The following is a 17,407-nucleotide window of genomic DNA, read 5'->3' as shown; positions in this document are numbered from 1 at the left end:
GCAGAACAAATAAATTCATATAGGTTTGGAACAAATTGAGTATTTCACTTCACTATCTTCCTGTAACGTTGTATAGCTATGTAAATAATATTGACTAAATGTTTGTGTTTGGCTTCCAGGGTGACTGTCCACTCACACACTTAAATCTGTCTGGAAATGGCCTTACGGACCACAGCGTCCTCTTGCTCGCTAGGTGAATATTTCAACTCTTCTATTACTTTACCGAAATTTCAATGCATCATTTATATCCTTATTTCAGTTTTCAGCCCCTTTTACAATAACAATAATAATTATTATTGTAAATATTACATATTTTTTTATAATATATTCGCAACAATGATCATTGGTTGTTTTTAGGTGTCTTCCTGTTTGTCCTTCCCTGGTGTCTTTAGACCTGTCTGCCAACCCTTCAGTGACCTCAGCCGGTCTTCAAAGTCTCCTTAACGCCTTAATGGAGGCCCAGCGACCTTTGACCCATCTCAACCTTCAAGGTATTATAGGATATTCAGGTTTGATTGCAATTATTTTGCCTCCTCGGAGGCATAATGTAGCAAAGTTCGTTCACAAAGGAAGGAGGAGCCAAGAACTGGCGAACATTTAACATAAAACTTTAATTATAAAAATATAGCTGCAAGCAGCAATTAATGGGGTTCAAGCACTTTAAGGCCTTTAAGCATATGTGTATAAAGGTATTATGTTGTATTTAGCAAGCATGTAATTACTAAGATCATAGATGGAAAAGACCATTTATAGCCAATACAGGCAGTTTACTTTTTCTCCTTTGTAACAGTTAAAGCGCCAGCTGTGGCCCGATGTCCATAAAAGTTTCCATGCTTAGTTAGAATCATGTGACGCATGTGCACACCAAATTTCATGAAGCTCTATGCAAATCAGGCAGAAAGAGGGCCATTTTCAGTCATTTCATGTGATTTGCCATAGACATACAGCTTTTTGACAGTTATAGCCCCACCTATGGGCCGATCTCCATAAAAGTTTGCATGCTGCTTTTTATGCTTTCGTTTAGGAATGATAGGCTTTTGGTTAGACTTGACCACGCCTATTTTCTAAATGGCCCTGCTATAGCTATCTTTGGGATACTGAATACTGCCAGCCTTCAAAGTTTCAAGTCTCTACGACTAATGGTTTGGTCTGCCCGATCACTTTTAGGCGAGAATGCTGATCCTTGGAAATTTTAACAATTACAATTGGGTTTCAGTGCTACGTGCTACACGCTTGAAGTCATTATGTATTTTTTTATTATAATTGTTTGTATGGACACGTGAGTTTGTTTATACTTGTGACTCAAACCCATTTTATTCCATTTAGTCTTAATAAATTACTTTAATATAGAAACAACAAAACAAAAGTAAAGAGGCAGCCCCTCATGGAAGAATGCCACTTAAACTGACACAAAACACAACGTAAAGTCCAGGCTTGTTCCTCTCTCGTCCTTCACTGTCATCACTCCTCCCTTTTATCCTTCCGAAGCTCCTCCGTGTGACTCAAGGTCTCATTAGCACTCGCGCCACCGGCCTCGCTCCGTTCCCATGGCTCACGGCCCCGTCCTGTTTGCCACACATAAATTGTCCTTTTCGCTTTTGAACCTGCCGGTGGTTTAGTGATTGAAGATCGAGGCTGATAACGTAAAGGTGGTAGGTTCAAACCTCAAAAACGTGACATGCACACATGCAAGGTGGTTAACCTCAAAGGGGATTTAAGAGTACTTTCACTGTAATAGGTTTACTGACAGTTCAGACCTGTACTATTACTTTGAGCTTTCAAATCTGATCATAAATGTGAGGAACTGCTAGTACAAATATGTACTCTGCTAAAAAGTACATTGGGAAAGTGTTTGTAATGTGTATATATGTTTCTGCATCATATCATGAACAAGATATCAAATTCACTCAGAACAATGACAAGTTTTTGACACCGTTTCCCATGCATCATTTTTTTTAATGATATTGCTGCATCTTATCAGATCATAATCTTGCATCTTGCATTATCTCAGGAAGTACAGTTCGAGAAGCTCATTTACATAAAGTTTGAATTGCTGGATGTCACCAGCAATCTTAAACTTAAAATGACTGCTGTCGTTTGTAAATGTGGCTTTATTGCAGGGCTGCCCTCGACTAGAGATTTTTCCAGTCGACTAGTAGTCGTTCATTTAAAGGAGAACTCCGGTCAATTTTAACATTGAGCTAATTTTTTTGTAAATTTGTGAGTGATTCCTTTAGAGTGAACGCGGGTGAATCTGACTGCAGTAGATGTGAAAGATATGATTTAAAGTGATGTTATTTCAGCCAGCGCTCATACCTGTATTTACATCCTGTTTTCGGCTGAAGTCCACAGTAGTCGATTGTCGAGTTCACGCGCATAGGTTTAGTACGTACGATCATGCGCCCGAACTCGACAATCGACTACTGTAGGAATCACTCACATTGGCTGTGCACTTGTAATGACATTACATCAAGGATGTTAAGAGGCTAAAAGCAGGTTTAAAACTTGCCCCATTGAAGTCAACAGGGTGCAAATTTTAAAAAGAGAACAACACGGTGTAGGCAACACCGATTTTTGTCGTGGTTCTCTGTATTGACAACACTCCAAATTTACAAAAAAATGAGCTTAATGTTAAAATTGACCGGAGTTCTCCTTTAAGCGATTGGCCGACTAATCACACTTTTATATTAAGCCATAAATCATAATAACAAGCCTTAAATTGCCTTTTTTGCGACTAACCGACTTATAAAATGTTGGTCGACCAAACCTCTTCTAGTCGACCGGTTAGTCGATTATTGGGGGCAGCCCTACTTTATTGTGTGCTTTACAGTATGTGTCCTCTAACGTTTAAAGTTGGTTCTTCACGACAGGCTGTCAGGTGTCAGGACCACTGGGCGATGTTTGTTTGGACGGTCTCTCTGATCACATCCGAGACTTGCGTTTGTGCTCCCAGAGTCTAAATAAGCTGGACCAGGATGCACTGCAGCAGAGCTGGAGACGGAAAACAGAACCTGTGCATGTCTTCTCTCGCGACTCCAAATGCATGCTGAGCGTCACTGCAGCCTCGCAGTGAACCGCATTAGTCTAAATATAACCTCTGCTAGTATTGTTTATGCACAAAGTTCACTGTTAATGGGTGAATGTTTGAAAACTTTCGTCTGTAAATACTGTCTAATTGTAGCATGTATGAAATATTATGTAATTTTTTTATTGTAACTATTTGTATGGTCACGTATGTTTGTTTATACTTGTGACTCAAACCCATTTTATTCCATTTAGTCTTTCTGCAAATTGTCTTTATTGGTGGTTAGTTTGTGAAATTCAAGAAATTATGAGTTTGAAATGGGCATGAGACATCAATGTATGTGGTGTGTTGCTAATGGACCAATAAAATACATATTCAAGCATGCTCTGTTAGTAATTTCCAAAAACTAGAAAAGAACAAAGACACCATAAACCATGAATGCTTTTCACACATTTATTTTCCTGTTGATTGCAGAGACAAAAACGGTGGTGCTAAAGTAAAGCTGGGTGTATGTGACAAATATGCAAAAAAAACCTGTGACATACAAAACCACAATAATCACACTATTAACTCTAGTAGGCTACACTGCAGAGTTTCGTCACCTTTTCCAGCTAAAGCAAATACTCGGAAGCAAACAAAAATGACTTTGTGCATGTCTTTAATTTATCAGCGAACATATGAGTTTTAAACTTTGAATCTAATACATCATTAAAGTTATAGTTCAGTCTCACTCTCATGTCGTTCCAAACCCATAAGACTTTTGTTCATATTCGGAACACAAATCTGAGAGATTCCTGTCCCTCCGTTGAAAGTCTATTAACCTAGAACTGTGACGTGTCAAAACTTTAATAAAGAGATTGTAGAAGAAATCCATACGAATTGAGCATGCGACTGCTTTATATGATGAACAGATTAAATATGGGCTTTTATGCGCATGTTTTTTTATGTCACGTATGGTAAATGAATGCTCAAACTTGCTTGACTTTCAATGAAGGGACAGAAATCTCTCAGATTTGTGTTTCAAAGATGAACAAAAGTCTTGAAACGGCATGAGCGTGCGTAATTGATGACAGAATTAAAATTTTGCACAATTTAATACATTTCTCCATGCCTATTTCTTGCAAACACTAATGTTAGCACAGATGGTTCTGGCATCATCAGTAGTTGAAAGTTCTTCGACCAGAGTGTCCGTGTACTTCGTCACAAACTTCCTACACAGTGACTTTAGGAACCCGATCTCTTCACAGACCATCGACAGCTTCTTTTTAATGTCCTCCTGTTGGGAAGTGACAAGCACACTCTAAGCCGGTAATCTTTTGTAGTTTCTGTATTTGAATAACATCATTTTTTTTTATGAAATCATATAAAAGAGTACTTGTACCAACCGGAGTTGCGCCGTTGGAGATTTGTCTTTTCACCTTCTTTATGGCCCACTTGCAAGCCCAGCACATTCCAGGGAGTTGTTCTGTTTGATTATCACCCTAACAAGACAATACACAGGATTTTAGAGTCAATAGTTGAAATATGACAGTGTGAACCTAGAAGTTAAAACCTAACATGACTAGCTTGACATCTGTGAAGCTTCTTTGCATCTTGAAAACACTTTTAGAGTTTAACTTGCACCTAATTTCAAAACTACATGTCAGCTAACACTTAGAGTATTAGTAGACTGTCTGCTTAATATCTGCAAACTTTTTATTCTGATGTTTCCCAGCAGACATTCTACTTACTAGAAGTAATTTTGAAACTGTCAACTTATCCTACTAACACGCACCCTAACACCTAACCTAACAGTCTACTAATACTCCGATGAGAGTTTGTTGGGATGTAGTTGCAAAGTTAATTATGGTTAGTTGAATGTCTAAAGTGGACCATCGAAATGAAGTGCAAACATTTATTTTCAATATATGGCAAAGATGTGACCTCTTGTTGAAATATATATAGGTATACACTGTGCTTGGTTGGCCATTTTATAGGTAGTTGCAAAATACCATCTTCATCATCATCATAAATAGATCATGTAGTTTTCCTGTTTTAAGATAAGTTGTGAATTTTGATGAAATTAAAATTATCATTCAGCTAAATTGGTTAATTTTTTTTTTTTTTTTTTTTTTTTTTGCTATTTACACAACTCTCCAAAAAATCTTGAAAAATAACTGAAAATGTCAAGGAAGTTTCTATGAATATACACTTTTGACCACTACTGATAAACAATAATCTGGTGAAAGCATGTACAAATGAACACAAAATGACACACACACTCACAGAGCCGCCTTCTATTTCATTTCCATTAAACTCTTCTTTGTACATCTCCCATTGAAAAGCACAAACTGTGAGGGGGAAAAAAGCATGTTAAATTTAACACATACTAAACCTAGAAGACAATACAGTGTGTGGGCACTTAATATAGCCTACTGTTAAACAGATAGAAAATTAGATTAAAAAATATGTACATTATTGGGCACATTCGAGCTGGTTTTAGCATGACCAGCATTACAAATGTCCATAAATAAACGTAAGCTGCTCCAAACTGGTATACACTGTTCAGCTAGGCACACAAAAGACAGATGAATAGATTGATAAAGATAATACTGATCTGTGATCTGATTTTACCTGAGGATATCAGCAGGGTGACCAGGATGATAATTCGCAGCATCTTGTTTGCCAAAAGAGTCTGAATGTGAATGCTATTAAAGTCTCCCCTGGTTTGCTGCAGATCTTTGGTGCCACTCTGTTTATAACTCCTATTTGTTCAACCAGAAACTACAGACATTGTGAAGTGAGACTGGTAACACCCCTCAACAGGACAAGATGTTTTTTTTTCATCTTCCTGTGTGTGTGATACTCGTTTAACCTAAATTATATTATTTTGATTATACATACTATATCTAATTAGCATTCTTTAAATTCAGTGTCAAAGCTAAAAGCAGTTAGTACACTGTTAGACTTTTCAAAGGTTTTTCGCAGTAACTTACTGGCAAAATCACTGTCCCAGTAAGTTACTGTAATTAAAGGTGCATTAAGCAAATTAAGCAAAAGAAAAACACTGATTGATCAATATCATGTATGAGGAATATACATTTCGGTAAGTTGTGCTGTATCTTTCAACATTGTTCGTGTATATTTACTATAGAGTTCGGGATCATTGCGTCACGTTGCAATGCATTGTGGGAATCACGGTACGGAAGTAGATGTACTGTATAGTAGCGTATAGTAGGCAGTAGGTAACGTTGGTCATTTGGTCATTAATTTAGGTTATTTTTTGGAAAATGGTTCAGTATTGCTGTATTGTGAACTGCTGTAATCGGTCTCATGATCGACAGGGCAAACGCCTCATAAATCATATTAGTTTTCCCCATTTTCGTCGGATGGCTTGGGTTGCCGTTGGTCGTCAATATACTAACTTATCGGACGAAAACAGTGGATTATTGGACGTATGATAAATTATACTTCAGTATATGGTATAGCCAACTTTTTTGTCACGGTCCATAACTCTTTCTCTTTCTTTCTCGGTGCCGGTGGAGACCGGCCGGCTATGCGTTGCCTCTAAAATGGCCGCCGTAACCCACAATGCACCATTCCATAACGTCTACGCCCGAGCTCTATTAGCTAGAGATGATCGGGTCACGTGCCGCTAGGGATCTGTTTCGTCACATTTACAAGCGCCAAAACGGTATTTATTGTTTGAATTTCGTAATAAAATTGACAGAATCTGAGAGCTTTTTTATATCATAAGTAACCTGCTCTGTCTAGTCTGTCGGTCTCCGTGTCCTCTTTCCTTTGCCATTTTTCTGTGCGTGAGAAAATGGATGTGTGGCGTGTGAAAAGTGTCAATCGCGTGAGTCTCACGGTGAATGTGAGAGAGTTGGCAGCTCTGTTTAATATTTATGCCATGGTTCACTCATGGTATTAGATAGTTATACCATGGCACTGAAATGAAATGTGCCATCATAATCCAAGAATACTATGGTAGCCTACTACCATGGAGTACAAAACACATGTCAAAATCGAATTATTTGCCATTCATTTGTGGCAAATACAAACTTGTCTAGGCTACTGCATGTTCTAGGCCTCAAATGCAACTGTTTTTTTTTTTTTTTCAAAACATCATCTTAATGGTTAGGAAATGGCAGAAGCATAAATCCCATGTCATTCAAACTAATGACTGGGAAACCCAATCATGAAATGAAAAACAAAATGAAATGGACACCCTTGTGACTCATTTATGCCACTGCAGCCTCAAAGAATAAAGATTCAAAAACTGTTTTCTCATTTCTAATTCTCAGACTGTCATTTTAAAAGACCTTTATGAATTGTTTGATGTGATTGATTGATGGTGAAACATTAGCACATATTAAAGTTCAAACCATGTTCTCTGGTTCTCAGAGAGCTTCACCACATATCTTCTCATCTCTCATTGTTTGTATTGATTGGCTTTAATTATAGGCTACATTAAACAATAAAGCTAAAAGAATATGGTAACTTATTTAGGCCTAATTTAATTCAAAACTACAAAATGTGTATCTAATAGCCTACTACAATGTAAATGATTATGTGTGATTCACATAAAAGAACCAACACATTCATGGAATTCACATTACACTGGATGCACTGTACTGTATGTTTCTGACTGACAATAAAGTACTGACTCATTAAAATATATATATTTATATATATACACTGCATGTACTTTGTTTGACTGACTATAAAAGAACCTGTATTTTTGTATGGGATTTGGAACACTTCACACACGAGAATCATTAAAGGAACCGAAAGTCATTGGGTTTCATTATTTTTGTATTTATTATAATGAAAATGGATCTGAATAAGAAATGGCTTTCTGTTCCAACCCTGGTCACAATAAAAATGCCAATGTACTCAATTCACCCAACATGATAGGAAATAAATTAGCTCCTTTTTCATAGAAGTATGCGAGGTAATGGAACGACATGAAGGGTGAGTAAATGATTATTTTGTGTGAACCTGATCTGCAAAGTGTTTTCACACCTTTCAAACCTTCAACAACCCGACCACTAAAAAGCAACGTGACAATCAACCCATGTTGACACACACTTATTTTTAGCCACTTTAAAGGCTTCAGCTAATCAGAGTGAATTAAAATAATGTAATGTGCTGTCCATTGTCTCATGAAATGCAGGGAAGGTAGCTGTCATAGTTTAATTTGAACCAGTTTCAGAAGAGATGTATTGTTTTTAAAACTATTTTGTGATGCGTCAGCAGGATTCAAGTTGATTTACAGATGCTCTGATATTATCAGATATTTGAATGTATCAGTGACTGTGAGAAAGACATGACAGAGGAAATGGCTTGTGTGGTTTTGAGCTGTTGAGTTGAAGATCTCCCAGCTGGCCACATTTTGTCTTCTGTTATTCAGGTCTTTTGCATCATAATGAATCCTACTAGCCAGTATCCATTGAAATTGGCATAACCTACTTATATTTTGTACATATTTACTTTGATTTAAACTTCACTTAAATTCAACCACCATATACTGTGCTACTGATCAATGATAGGGTTTCCAAAATCCAGTAATTCATTAATTGAAAATAATGAATACAAATATTTTTATTACCAACACCAGCATGAAATCATTACCATCTTTAATTGTTTTGGTTACATAATTGTCATTTAATGCTTTTGTTCTGTCAGCATTTGAGTATTGTTTTCTCAGATAAGTTAAGGATGTATTAGGGGCTGTTTTGTGCCAGAACTAAATGACTGACGCTGAGTGTGTGATGGCGAGAAGTGTTATTCACCCTCAATAGTGGGTCTAAATTCCCACATTCATGTTAGATGGCCTGATTTTGTAGTTGGTTTTGCAAGTATCAGTCATACTTAAGTCTGCTTTGTTTTTCTCATGTAATGGTTAGGTGGGGCAGTGCGGTTGCAGAGTGTAACGTGGCATGCAGAGAAAACTGAAGACAGAAGACTCAGGTTCTCACAAAACACTAATAAGTTTAATTCTTACTAAAAAAGCAAGCAAACAGGCGGTGCAAACACATCTCAACATAACAGAGACTGGACAAAGAGTGAAGCAAGGGTGAGGCTTAAATAACAAACTGAAATGAGCTAATAAATGACACAGCAGAAACCAATGAACTAATAATGACGGTAACCATGGAAACTGAACAAAGGCGGGAAACTGAACAAAGGAAAATGTGAAACTCAGACATGAACAAAACAGGGAAACAGATCAAATACAAACATAACCTGACAGTACACCCCTCCTCAAAAGGTGCGTCCTTGCGCCGCACACAGACAGTACAACTGAGGGAGGGAAGGAGGGAGGGAGGAAAAGAAAACCCAAGGGGTGGGCGCCCTGGAGGCTGACAATGGGTGGTTTAGGGTGAATAGGCAGCGACCAGGGCGGCACCAGCAGCTCAGGGGACCAGGGTGGAGACGGCAGCTCAGGGGACCAGGGTGGAGCCGGCAGCTCAGGGGACCAGGGTGGAGCCGGCAGCTCAGGGGACCAGGGTGGAGTCGGCAGCTCAGGGGACCAGGGTGGAGCCGGCAGCTCAGGGGACCAGGGTGGAGCCGGCAGCTCAGGGGACCAGGGTGGAGCCGGCAGCTCAGGGGACCAGGGTGGAGCCGGCAGCTCAGGGGACCAGGGTGGAGCCGGCAGCTCAGGGGACCAGGGTGGAGCCGGCAGCTCAGGGGACCAGGGTGGAGCCGGCAGCTCAGGGGACCAGGGTGGAGCCGGCAGCTCAGGGGACCAGGGTGGAGCCGGCAGCTCAGGGGACCAGGGCGGGGACCAGGGTGGAGACGGCAGCTCAGGGGACCAGGGCGGAGCCAGCAGCTCAGGGGACCAGGGTGGAGACGACAGCTCAGGGGACCAGGGTGGAGACGGCAGCTCAGGGGACCAGGGTGGAGACGGCAGCTCAGGGGACCAGGGCGGAGCCAGCAGCTCAGGGGACCAGGGCGGAGCCAGCAGCTCAGGGGACCAGGGCGGAACCAGCAGCTCAGGGGACCAGGGCGGAGCCAGCAACTCAGGGGACCAGGGCGGAGACGGCAGCTCAGGGGACCAGGGTGGAGACGGCAGCTCAGGGGACCAGGGCGGAGCCAGCAGCTCAGGGGACCAGGGCGGAGCCAGCAGCTCAGGGGACCAGGGTGGAGACGGCAGCTCAGGGGACCAGGGCAGCACCAGCAGCTCAGGGGACCAGGGCGGCACCAGCAGCTCAGGGGACCAGGGTGGAGCCGGCAGCTCAGGGGACCAGGGTGGAGCCGGCAGCTCAGGGGACCAGGGCGGCACCAGCAGCTCAGGGGACCAGGGTGGAGCCGGCAGCTCAGGGGACCAGGGTGGAGCCGGCAGCTCAGGGGACCAGGGTGGAGACGGCAGCTCAGGGGACCAGGGCGGAGACGGCAGCTCAGGGGACCAGGGTGGAGCCACGATTGTCAATCAACAATCGTGGGAGGGGCGTCGATTTTGGGACGTCACAAAGTCGAACAGCTTGATTTGAGATGGGGGAAAACATATAAGAAGATAAAAAAAAAACACTGGATGGATTTTTATCATTTTATGATGGTTGTGTACAGGCACTGCCAACACACATTTCAGTACAATCAACTTGTAAAAGTGCATGTACCATTATATGACCCCTTTAAAACAGGAGGAAAGAGACACCACGGCAACCACCGCACCATTGGACCAGAGCGCTGTCAATCACTGCTTGATTTGAGACTCGGACAAAGAGGAAGCAAGCACAGTTGCGCGTTTTTAAAACAGGAGGAGAGAGACACCACGACTCGTCAGTGTTTACGGTATGTAGGCCTACATGTCTGATGAGCGACAGTGCGACATGTCTGATGAGTGCTCAGTGTAGAGTCACGGAGAGCCAGGTCCCTGGATGAGTTTATCAGACTAGCCAGCTCAAAAACCGCAGAATACAGCTGTTCTGAGGCAGAGCAGAGATGGTGCAGTTAACCCACAGAACAGACACATTTCATGCTGAGAATGTTCTCTCTCTCTCTCTCTCTCTCTCTCTCACTCACACACACAAATAATGTTAAATTACTAAATGTCTGTGTGATTTTTATTTTTTATTTATCGGAACAGAACTGTGTTTTCTAATCCATGCAAAATACAAAAATGTAATACCATCTATATTAGAGCATGTGGCATTGCACAAGATTTTGGAAATCTTGCTTAATATTTTTTTTAACCAGTATTTATTTTCAGTTGAATTTTCTGATTGGCCCCATCCTGGAATCGCCCCTGAGTGTGGGACTAACCCACTCAATTTTTTTTTTAAGTTGCCAGTCAACACCAGCGTATTTGATCATTTTCACAAAACTTTCATGGCCCCTAGAATATTTTGTTGTATGAATATCTGAATATGCATATTTATTTTCTTATGCACTGCTGCCAAACCGTGGTTTTATTATAGTAAAAGTGCACCATGTTTTTTTGGCGGATAAGCACAGTTTACTACAAAAACCATGGTTAAACTATGATTAGTGTAGCAAAAACTACAATAACCATGTTTTTTTGTTTCGTTGTTTCATTTTTGTAAGGGTATCATCAATACTTTCTGGAAAAGGTTCAGCTTTTCCTCTCTGTCTTCTATAAAACATACTAACATTAACCTAAAACATATGCAAAAAGGCTATTATATTGCATGCCAGTACAGAACAATAGTGCAGATACACAGAAAATATGTATCCTCTAAAATGACTTTGTCATTTATTCATGACACACAGATTTTTTGGCCTTTCAGTTATTGATATTACAAAATTTTCATTAAAAAGTGACCAAAATGGATGTAAATTTTTTTTAATGGAATTTATATGCATTTCCTAGTCTAAAATGAACTCACAATGAAGCCTTGACAGCATGTGACCTAACATGTGCTTATGGACCTTTCCAAATACCCACACTTGCCACTTGAGAGCACGTGCGTGCGCCAGACTGTCCCATGTCTAAAAAATACCAAAGTGCAGTGCCCTAATGCACACTAAATCTATAGTTTTGCATTTTTGCAACCCTACAATTGTGGCACATCGGAAAATAAAAAGTTCTACACACACTTGCAATTTTCACACCTACTTGACAAGATACAGGAAATACGTCAGGTAAGTGGTTAAGTGCAAAGAAGTGTGGGTTTTTGGAAAGGCCCAATGTCTCCACCTACTTGTTGCCAAAAATGTCAAACCCATTGCACATAGATTTTAACCCTTTAACGCATAGTGGTCACTACAGTGGACAGCTATTAAAAAAGCATTTTCTTGAATTTGCACGGGTTTTTATGGCAAAAGTTGCACATCAATCTCTTCATTGGACCCTGGTGCATCATCCTATAAATTGCAACCAAGTGGCAAGCCTTTGTGTTTCGCTCCCCCCCCCCCAAACCAAGATGGCCAAGGGTCAGTCAGACATGCCAAGTTGCTCCAGAATATCCACCCATTCCTTCTATCCTAGGAGACTCTTGTAGGTAAAAAAAATATTGCAGCATAAAGCAATATCTGATGAGTCATATCACAGTAAAATTTTCCAAGTTTTGTTTTTAGATTGAGAGAAAACTCTGATTAATCACGTCCACTGTAGTGGACGTCATGCATGCAATGGCTATATTTCAGCTACAATTCATAATTATAATGTGAATATTGTTTTTGAAATTTAAAACTTAAAAACTTAATATGCATTGACTGTTTCTACTGTAAATAAATGTATTTGTATTATTAGAATGTCATTTTCATTGACATCGAAAAAAGTCATGTGATTACATAATGTATGACACTTGTAATGCATTACTTTACTTGTTAGATCAAAAAGTAATCTGATTTTATAATGCATGTTATTGTAATGCGTTTTTTTACTAATAAAATCAAAAAGTAATCTGATTACGTATATAATGCATGTTACTTTTAATGCGTTTTTTTACTAATAAAATCAAAAAGTAATCTGATTACGTAATGCATGTTACTTGTAATGCATTTCCTTTCTCATAACATCAAAAAGTAATCTGATTATGTAATGTGCGTTATTGTAATGCGTTTTTTTACTCATAACATCAAAAAGTAATCTGATTACGTAATGCATGTTACTTGTAATGCGTTTCTTTACTCATAACATCAAAAAGTAATCTGATTATGTAATGTGCGTTATTGTAATGCGTTTTTTTACTCATAACATCAAAAAGTAATCTGATTACGTTATGCATGTTACTTGTAATGCGTTTCTTTACTCATAACATCAAAAAGTAATCTGATTACTTAATGCATGTTACTTGTAATGCGTTTCTTTAATCGTTACATCAAAAAGTAATCTGATTAGGTAATGCACATTACTTGTAGTTAATTACTTGTTAGATCAAAAAGTAATCTGATTAGGTAATGCATGTTACTTGTAACACATTACTTTACTTGTAACATCAAAAAAGTAATCTGAATGCGTTATACATGTTACTTGTAATGCGTTTTTTTACTCATAACATCAAAAAGTAATCTGATTACGTAATGCATGTTACTTGTAATGCGTTTCTTTAATCGTTACATCAAAAAGTAATCTGATTAGGTAATGCACATTACTTGTAGTTAATTACTTGTTAGATCAAAAAGTAATCTGATTAGGTAATGCATGTTACTTGTAACACATTACTTTACTTGTAACATCAAAAAAGTAATCTGAATGCGTTATACATGTTACTTGTAATGCGTTACCCCCAACACTGATCATTTCAGATGAGATTGAAAAAACGTATCGCTAGGTTTTCTCAGAGGATGTGCATGTCCATCTTGAACATAATCAGAATGATCAGCTAATAAGGGTAAATCTCCATACTCTGGTGCACTGGAGGGAGCATCTGAGTGGTTTCCACAGTTGTACCTTGACAGGCTGTAGACAATTCTGATGGAATCACGTCCTCATGTTCTGATATCATAGATACGCAAAGTGCAACTTGTATGAAGTTGTATGAAGCCATTGCAATATTTTGCATTTATATTTTTTGTATATATTTTATAGTTTTCACATTATTTGATATAATTGCATTGATTAGTTTGTTAAATTCACATACTTTATCTGTTTGATTATTGTCTTATATTTAATACAGTATATCTTCAGTTTAAACCAACCGCATGCTGTTCACTCAAGTGGACATCTGAAGATCTCTTTGAAAAGTTTGTAAAAAAAATAAAATAAAAATCAATTCTTGTTTTTCATGCCCTAAGAAAAACACATAGGAAAAAAAATCCTGACTGAGGTTATCATAATTCATGCATGAAAGGGTTAATTTTATTGGCTAATTTTAAGGGGATGTCATATGATTATATTAAAATACATTTTTTGGGGGTTGAATATTGTTATTGTATTTTACATGCAATTTATAAATGATGGTGTCCCATAGAGGGTTAAAATATACTTGACTTGTACGGACAGAAAAGTCTATTTGGACTACACTCAAATCTTTAAAGTATAATTCATTATTTTTTTTCTCTAAATCACATGTTCAGTATTTTTTCTCAGGATTCTTTGATGAATAGAAAGTTCAAAAGAACAGCATTTATTAGAAATAGAAATCTTTTGTAACAGTAAAATGTCTTTACTGTCACTTGTGATCAATTTAATGCGTCCTTGCTAAATAATATTAATTATATATTATTGACCCCAAACTTTTTTATTGCAAACTACATCTAAACATCAAATATTACATTGTGCTTTATCACTGCCTGATTTTTAGAGAGGCCCTTAAAAGCATGAAAAGATATTTTTCTCACAGGATTGAAGCTATTGTGAAAGTGTGTCCTCAGCCACTCATAAAGAAGTGCACTTGTGTAGTCACACAATGTAAGACATCATTCAAAAATACCATCATCTAATCGGGCATGGCACTTTAAATGCCGTGATAGTGTGAGACAATGATAGGAACTCTTGTCCTACTTTTGGTAGGAGTCTGGTGGTTAGCCACAAGAACCCTTCATTCAACTGCAGCTCCATAATAAGCTCATGTCATAGTCACAGCAGACTGAACAAATATATATTCTGCAAGAAGCAGTTGACTTTTGTAAATGTATACTTTTTGACTGAGTCATTTCATTGCAATGCTCTTCTCCAACAAGCATTGCATTCTTATAGAGCACTCATTGGAGCACCTCACTGACAATGCAATAGACTCTAAACAGATCTGGTAAATTGTTATATATATATTTTTAATATCCTCACAAAGCCTTACATTCTGTTTAATTTTATTAATGATGTATTGTAAACACTTTTGATTTAGCTTATTAGAGAATATTTGAAATTCAACCGAAATGAAAGAAAACACAGATAATTGATTGTTTTATTCATATAATTTTATTTTGCTTTCATTGTAATGGATTTAATGCTTTCACAGTAATTCAGAAATTGTTAAAAGCAGGATCATGAGAAATAGTGAACTCCTTTATGGGTGGTGGTTTTGGCCTAGAACAAACAAAAACAAAAAACGTTATTCAAAATCTCCACATTTATGTTATGTATTACCATATTACTGTGCCACTTACTTGCAGGCATGAACTTTGACACAGATGGTTTTTGGCCCGTCATCAGTCATCAGCTCATCAATCAAAGTGCTCAGATGCTTCGCAACAAATTTCTTGCACTGAGATTTCAGTAGCCTGGCTTTCTCACAGGTGTTGTTCAGCTGGTTTTTGATTTCATCCTGAGGGAAATTATGTCATTAGTAAAAGCTGTTGTGAAAGGCTCAAACAGTTAAATACTGCGACAGTAATCATGATACTCACCGGAGTTGCATTAGAGGAGATTCTTTTTTTCACCTTATTCATGGTGTATTTACATATCGAGCACACAGGAGAAGCCTGTTGTTCTGCCAAGCTCTCAGCCTGAAAACACATCAAGATAGGAAACTGATAATAAAGCAGATAGGAATATAGCAGAACTCAATCTCCAAATCTCTCTCCACTGCCTCAAGGAGACAATGCAAAGAAGTATGCTACTTATAATTAACTACATTATCTATAACTACCTGTCAACAGTGTGAAAAGGTTTCTCCCAATTTTTTTTCCCACTTGTTCAACAGATGCAACAGAGTTGCAATGCTTTACATAAGGTCATTATTTTTTAAAGTATACACTCGTTTAACAAACTATTGCCGTCAGAAGCTTACAATGATTTCTTCAAGATCTTCCTCAGCAGAGCCCTCTTCACGAATCTCCCAGTGAGCTGCGCAGACTAAAAATAAATTAACAATAATTAATGCCATGTTAAAGCAAATGACTCTTCATGCACGTCTATTATACTGTAAGTTCTTCAGCCCATGTCCATTACCATACAAGCAGTAATGCCATAAGATATTCAAAATACAAGTAGTTTTTGAACTGAGATAGTGATGAGTTTACCTGCATATATGAGCAAGCTGACAAGAAAGACGTTCCTGAGCATCTTAGCAGATAATCTTTAATCAGCCTCAAGAAGCAGCTTTCAGAATCTGAACCTCAGTGTTCCTCAGAAGCCTGTGGAGGAGCTCTTATAGAGCTCTTCGTCAACCACAAGTGAGCGTTTCTTTCCAACCACAAACCACGGATGTGTAGGTAATGTTAAAAAATAAAAAAAGAATCAAGGGGAATTGTGAGTAATATTCTGATCAAAGGCCAATATTACTCTATACTCTATCTTTGTTGTTTATAAGGTTTTTGGCATTCTTTGTGGAAAGTTGCAGTGTTACTAATTAAGCGTTGGCAAACCAACTTTGACTGCACAAGCCATATCAAATAAAATGTACACTCACCTAAAGGATTATTAGGAACACCATACTAATACTGTGTTTGACCCCCTTTCGCCTTCAGAACTGCCTTAATTCTACGTGGCATTGATTCAACAAGGTGCTGAAAGCATTCTTTATAAATGTTGGCCCATATTGATAGGATAGCATCTTGCAGTTGATGGAGATTTGTGGGATGCACATCCAGGGCACGAAGCTCCCGTTCCACCACATCCCAAAGATGCTCTATTGGGTTGAGATCTGGTGACTGGGGGCCGTTTTAGTACAGTGAACTCATTGTCATGTTCAAGAAACCAATTTGAAATGATTCGAGCTTTGTGACATGGTGCATTATCCTGCTGGAAGTAGCCATCAGAGGATGGGTACATGGTGGTCATAAAGGGATGGACGTGGTCAGAAACAATGCTCAGGTAGGCCATGGCATTTAAACGATGCCCAGTTGGCACTAAGGGGCCAATAGTGTGCCAAGAAAACATCCCCCACACCATTACACCACCACCACCAGCCTGCACAGTGGTCACAAGGCATGATGGATCCATGTTCTCATTCTGTTTACACCAAATTCTGACTCTACCATCTGAATGTCTCAACAGAAATCGAGACTCATCAGACCAGGCAACATTTTTCTAGTCTTCAACTGTCCAAT

The 17,407-nt window shown here is 38.8% G+C and overlaps 3 protein-coding genes across 8 annotated transcripts in view; 1 reads left to right on the top strand and 2 right to left on the bottom strand.

The window, feature by feature from the left end:
* Positions 1-3,408, top strand: part of tonsl (tonsoku-like, DNA repair protein) — a 32,247-nt gene extending 28,839 nt beyond the window's left edge. Inside the window, exons 26-28 of the mRNA XM_081347923.1 lie at positions 120-193; positions 358-491; positions 2,871-3,408. Of these exons, the coding sequence (XP_081204049.1) occupies positions 120-193; positions 358-491; positions 2,871-3,073 (411 nt within the window). The 3' untranslated portion in view covers positions 3,074-3,408. The remainder of the gene's footprint in view (positions 1-119; positions 194-357; positions 492-2,870) is intronic.
* On the bottom strand, positions 3,279-5,859 carry LOC308680040 (uncharacterized protein). Of its 6 annotated transcripts, none has more exons than XR_014028873.1 (5): positions 5,639-5,790; positions 5,291-5,355; positions 4,411-4,506; positions 3,644-4,301; positions 3,463-3,527 (listed from the first exon to the last, which is right to left on the bottom strand). XR_014028873.1 is itself a non-coding variant. In XM_081347925.1 (4 exons), the coding sequence occupies exons 1-4, from the start codon at positions 5,679-5,681 to the stop codon at positions 4,137-4,139; spliced, it is 369 nt and encodes a 122-aa protein (XP_081204051.1). In that variant the 5' UTR covers positions 5,682-5,859; the 3' UTR covers positions 3,279-4,136. The 6 variants fall into 6 exon arrangements, 2 of the variants coding, with proteins under 2 accessions (XP_081204051.1, XP_081204050.1); XR_014028874.1 differs by having other exon boundaries at positions 3,464-3,819; positions 4,058-4,301; XR_014028872.1 differs by having other exon boundaries at positions 3,472-3,819; positions 4,058-4,301; positions 5,285-5,355; positions 5,639-5,806.
* Positions 5,860-15,326: 9,467 nt separating this feature from the next.
* On the bottom strand, positions 15,327-17,240 carry nkl.2 (NK-lysin tandem duplicate 2). Its single transcript, XM_081393979.1, has 4 exons — positions 16,147-17,240; positions 15,764-15,862; positions 15,524-15,681; positions 15,327-15,443 (listed from the first exon to the last, which is right to left on the bottom strand). The coding sequence occupies exons 1-4, from the start codon at positions 16,240-16,242 to the stop codon at positions 15,380-15,382; spliced, it is 417 nt and encodes a 138-aa protein (XP_081250105.1). The 5' UTR covers positions 16,243-17,240; the 3' UTR covers positions 15,327-15,379.
* Between the last annotated feature and the right edge of the window lie 167 nt (positions 17,241-17,407).

This window comes from Scardinius erythrophthalmus (assembly GCF_964197995.2).
Source record: "Scardinius erythrophthalmus genome assembly, chromosome: 19".
NCBI classification, from domain to species: Eukaryota; Metazoa; Chordata; class Actinopteri; order Cypriniformes; family Leuciscidae; genus Scardinius; species Scardinius erythrophthalmus.
The sequence above is the reverse complement of the archived record's forward strand: the minus strand, read 5'-3'. Positions and strand labels throughout refer to the sequence as shown.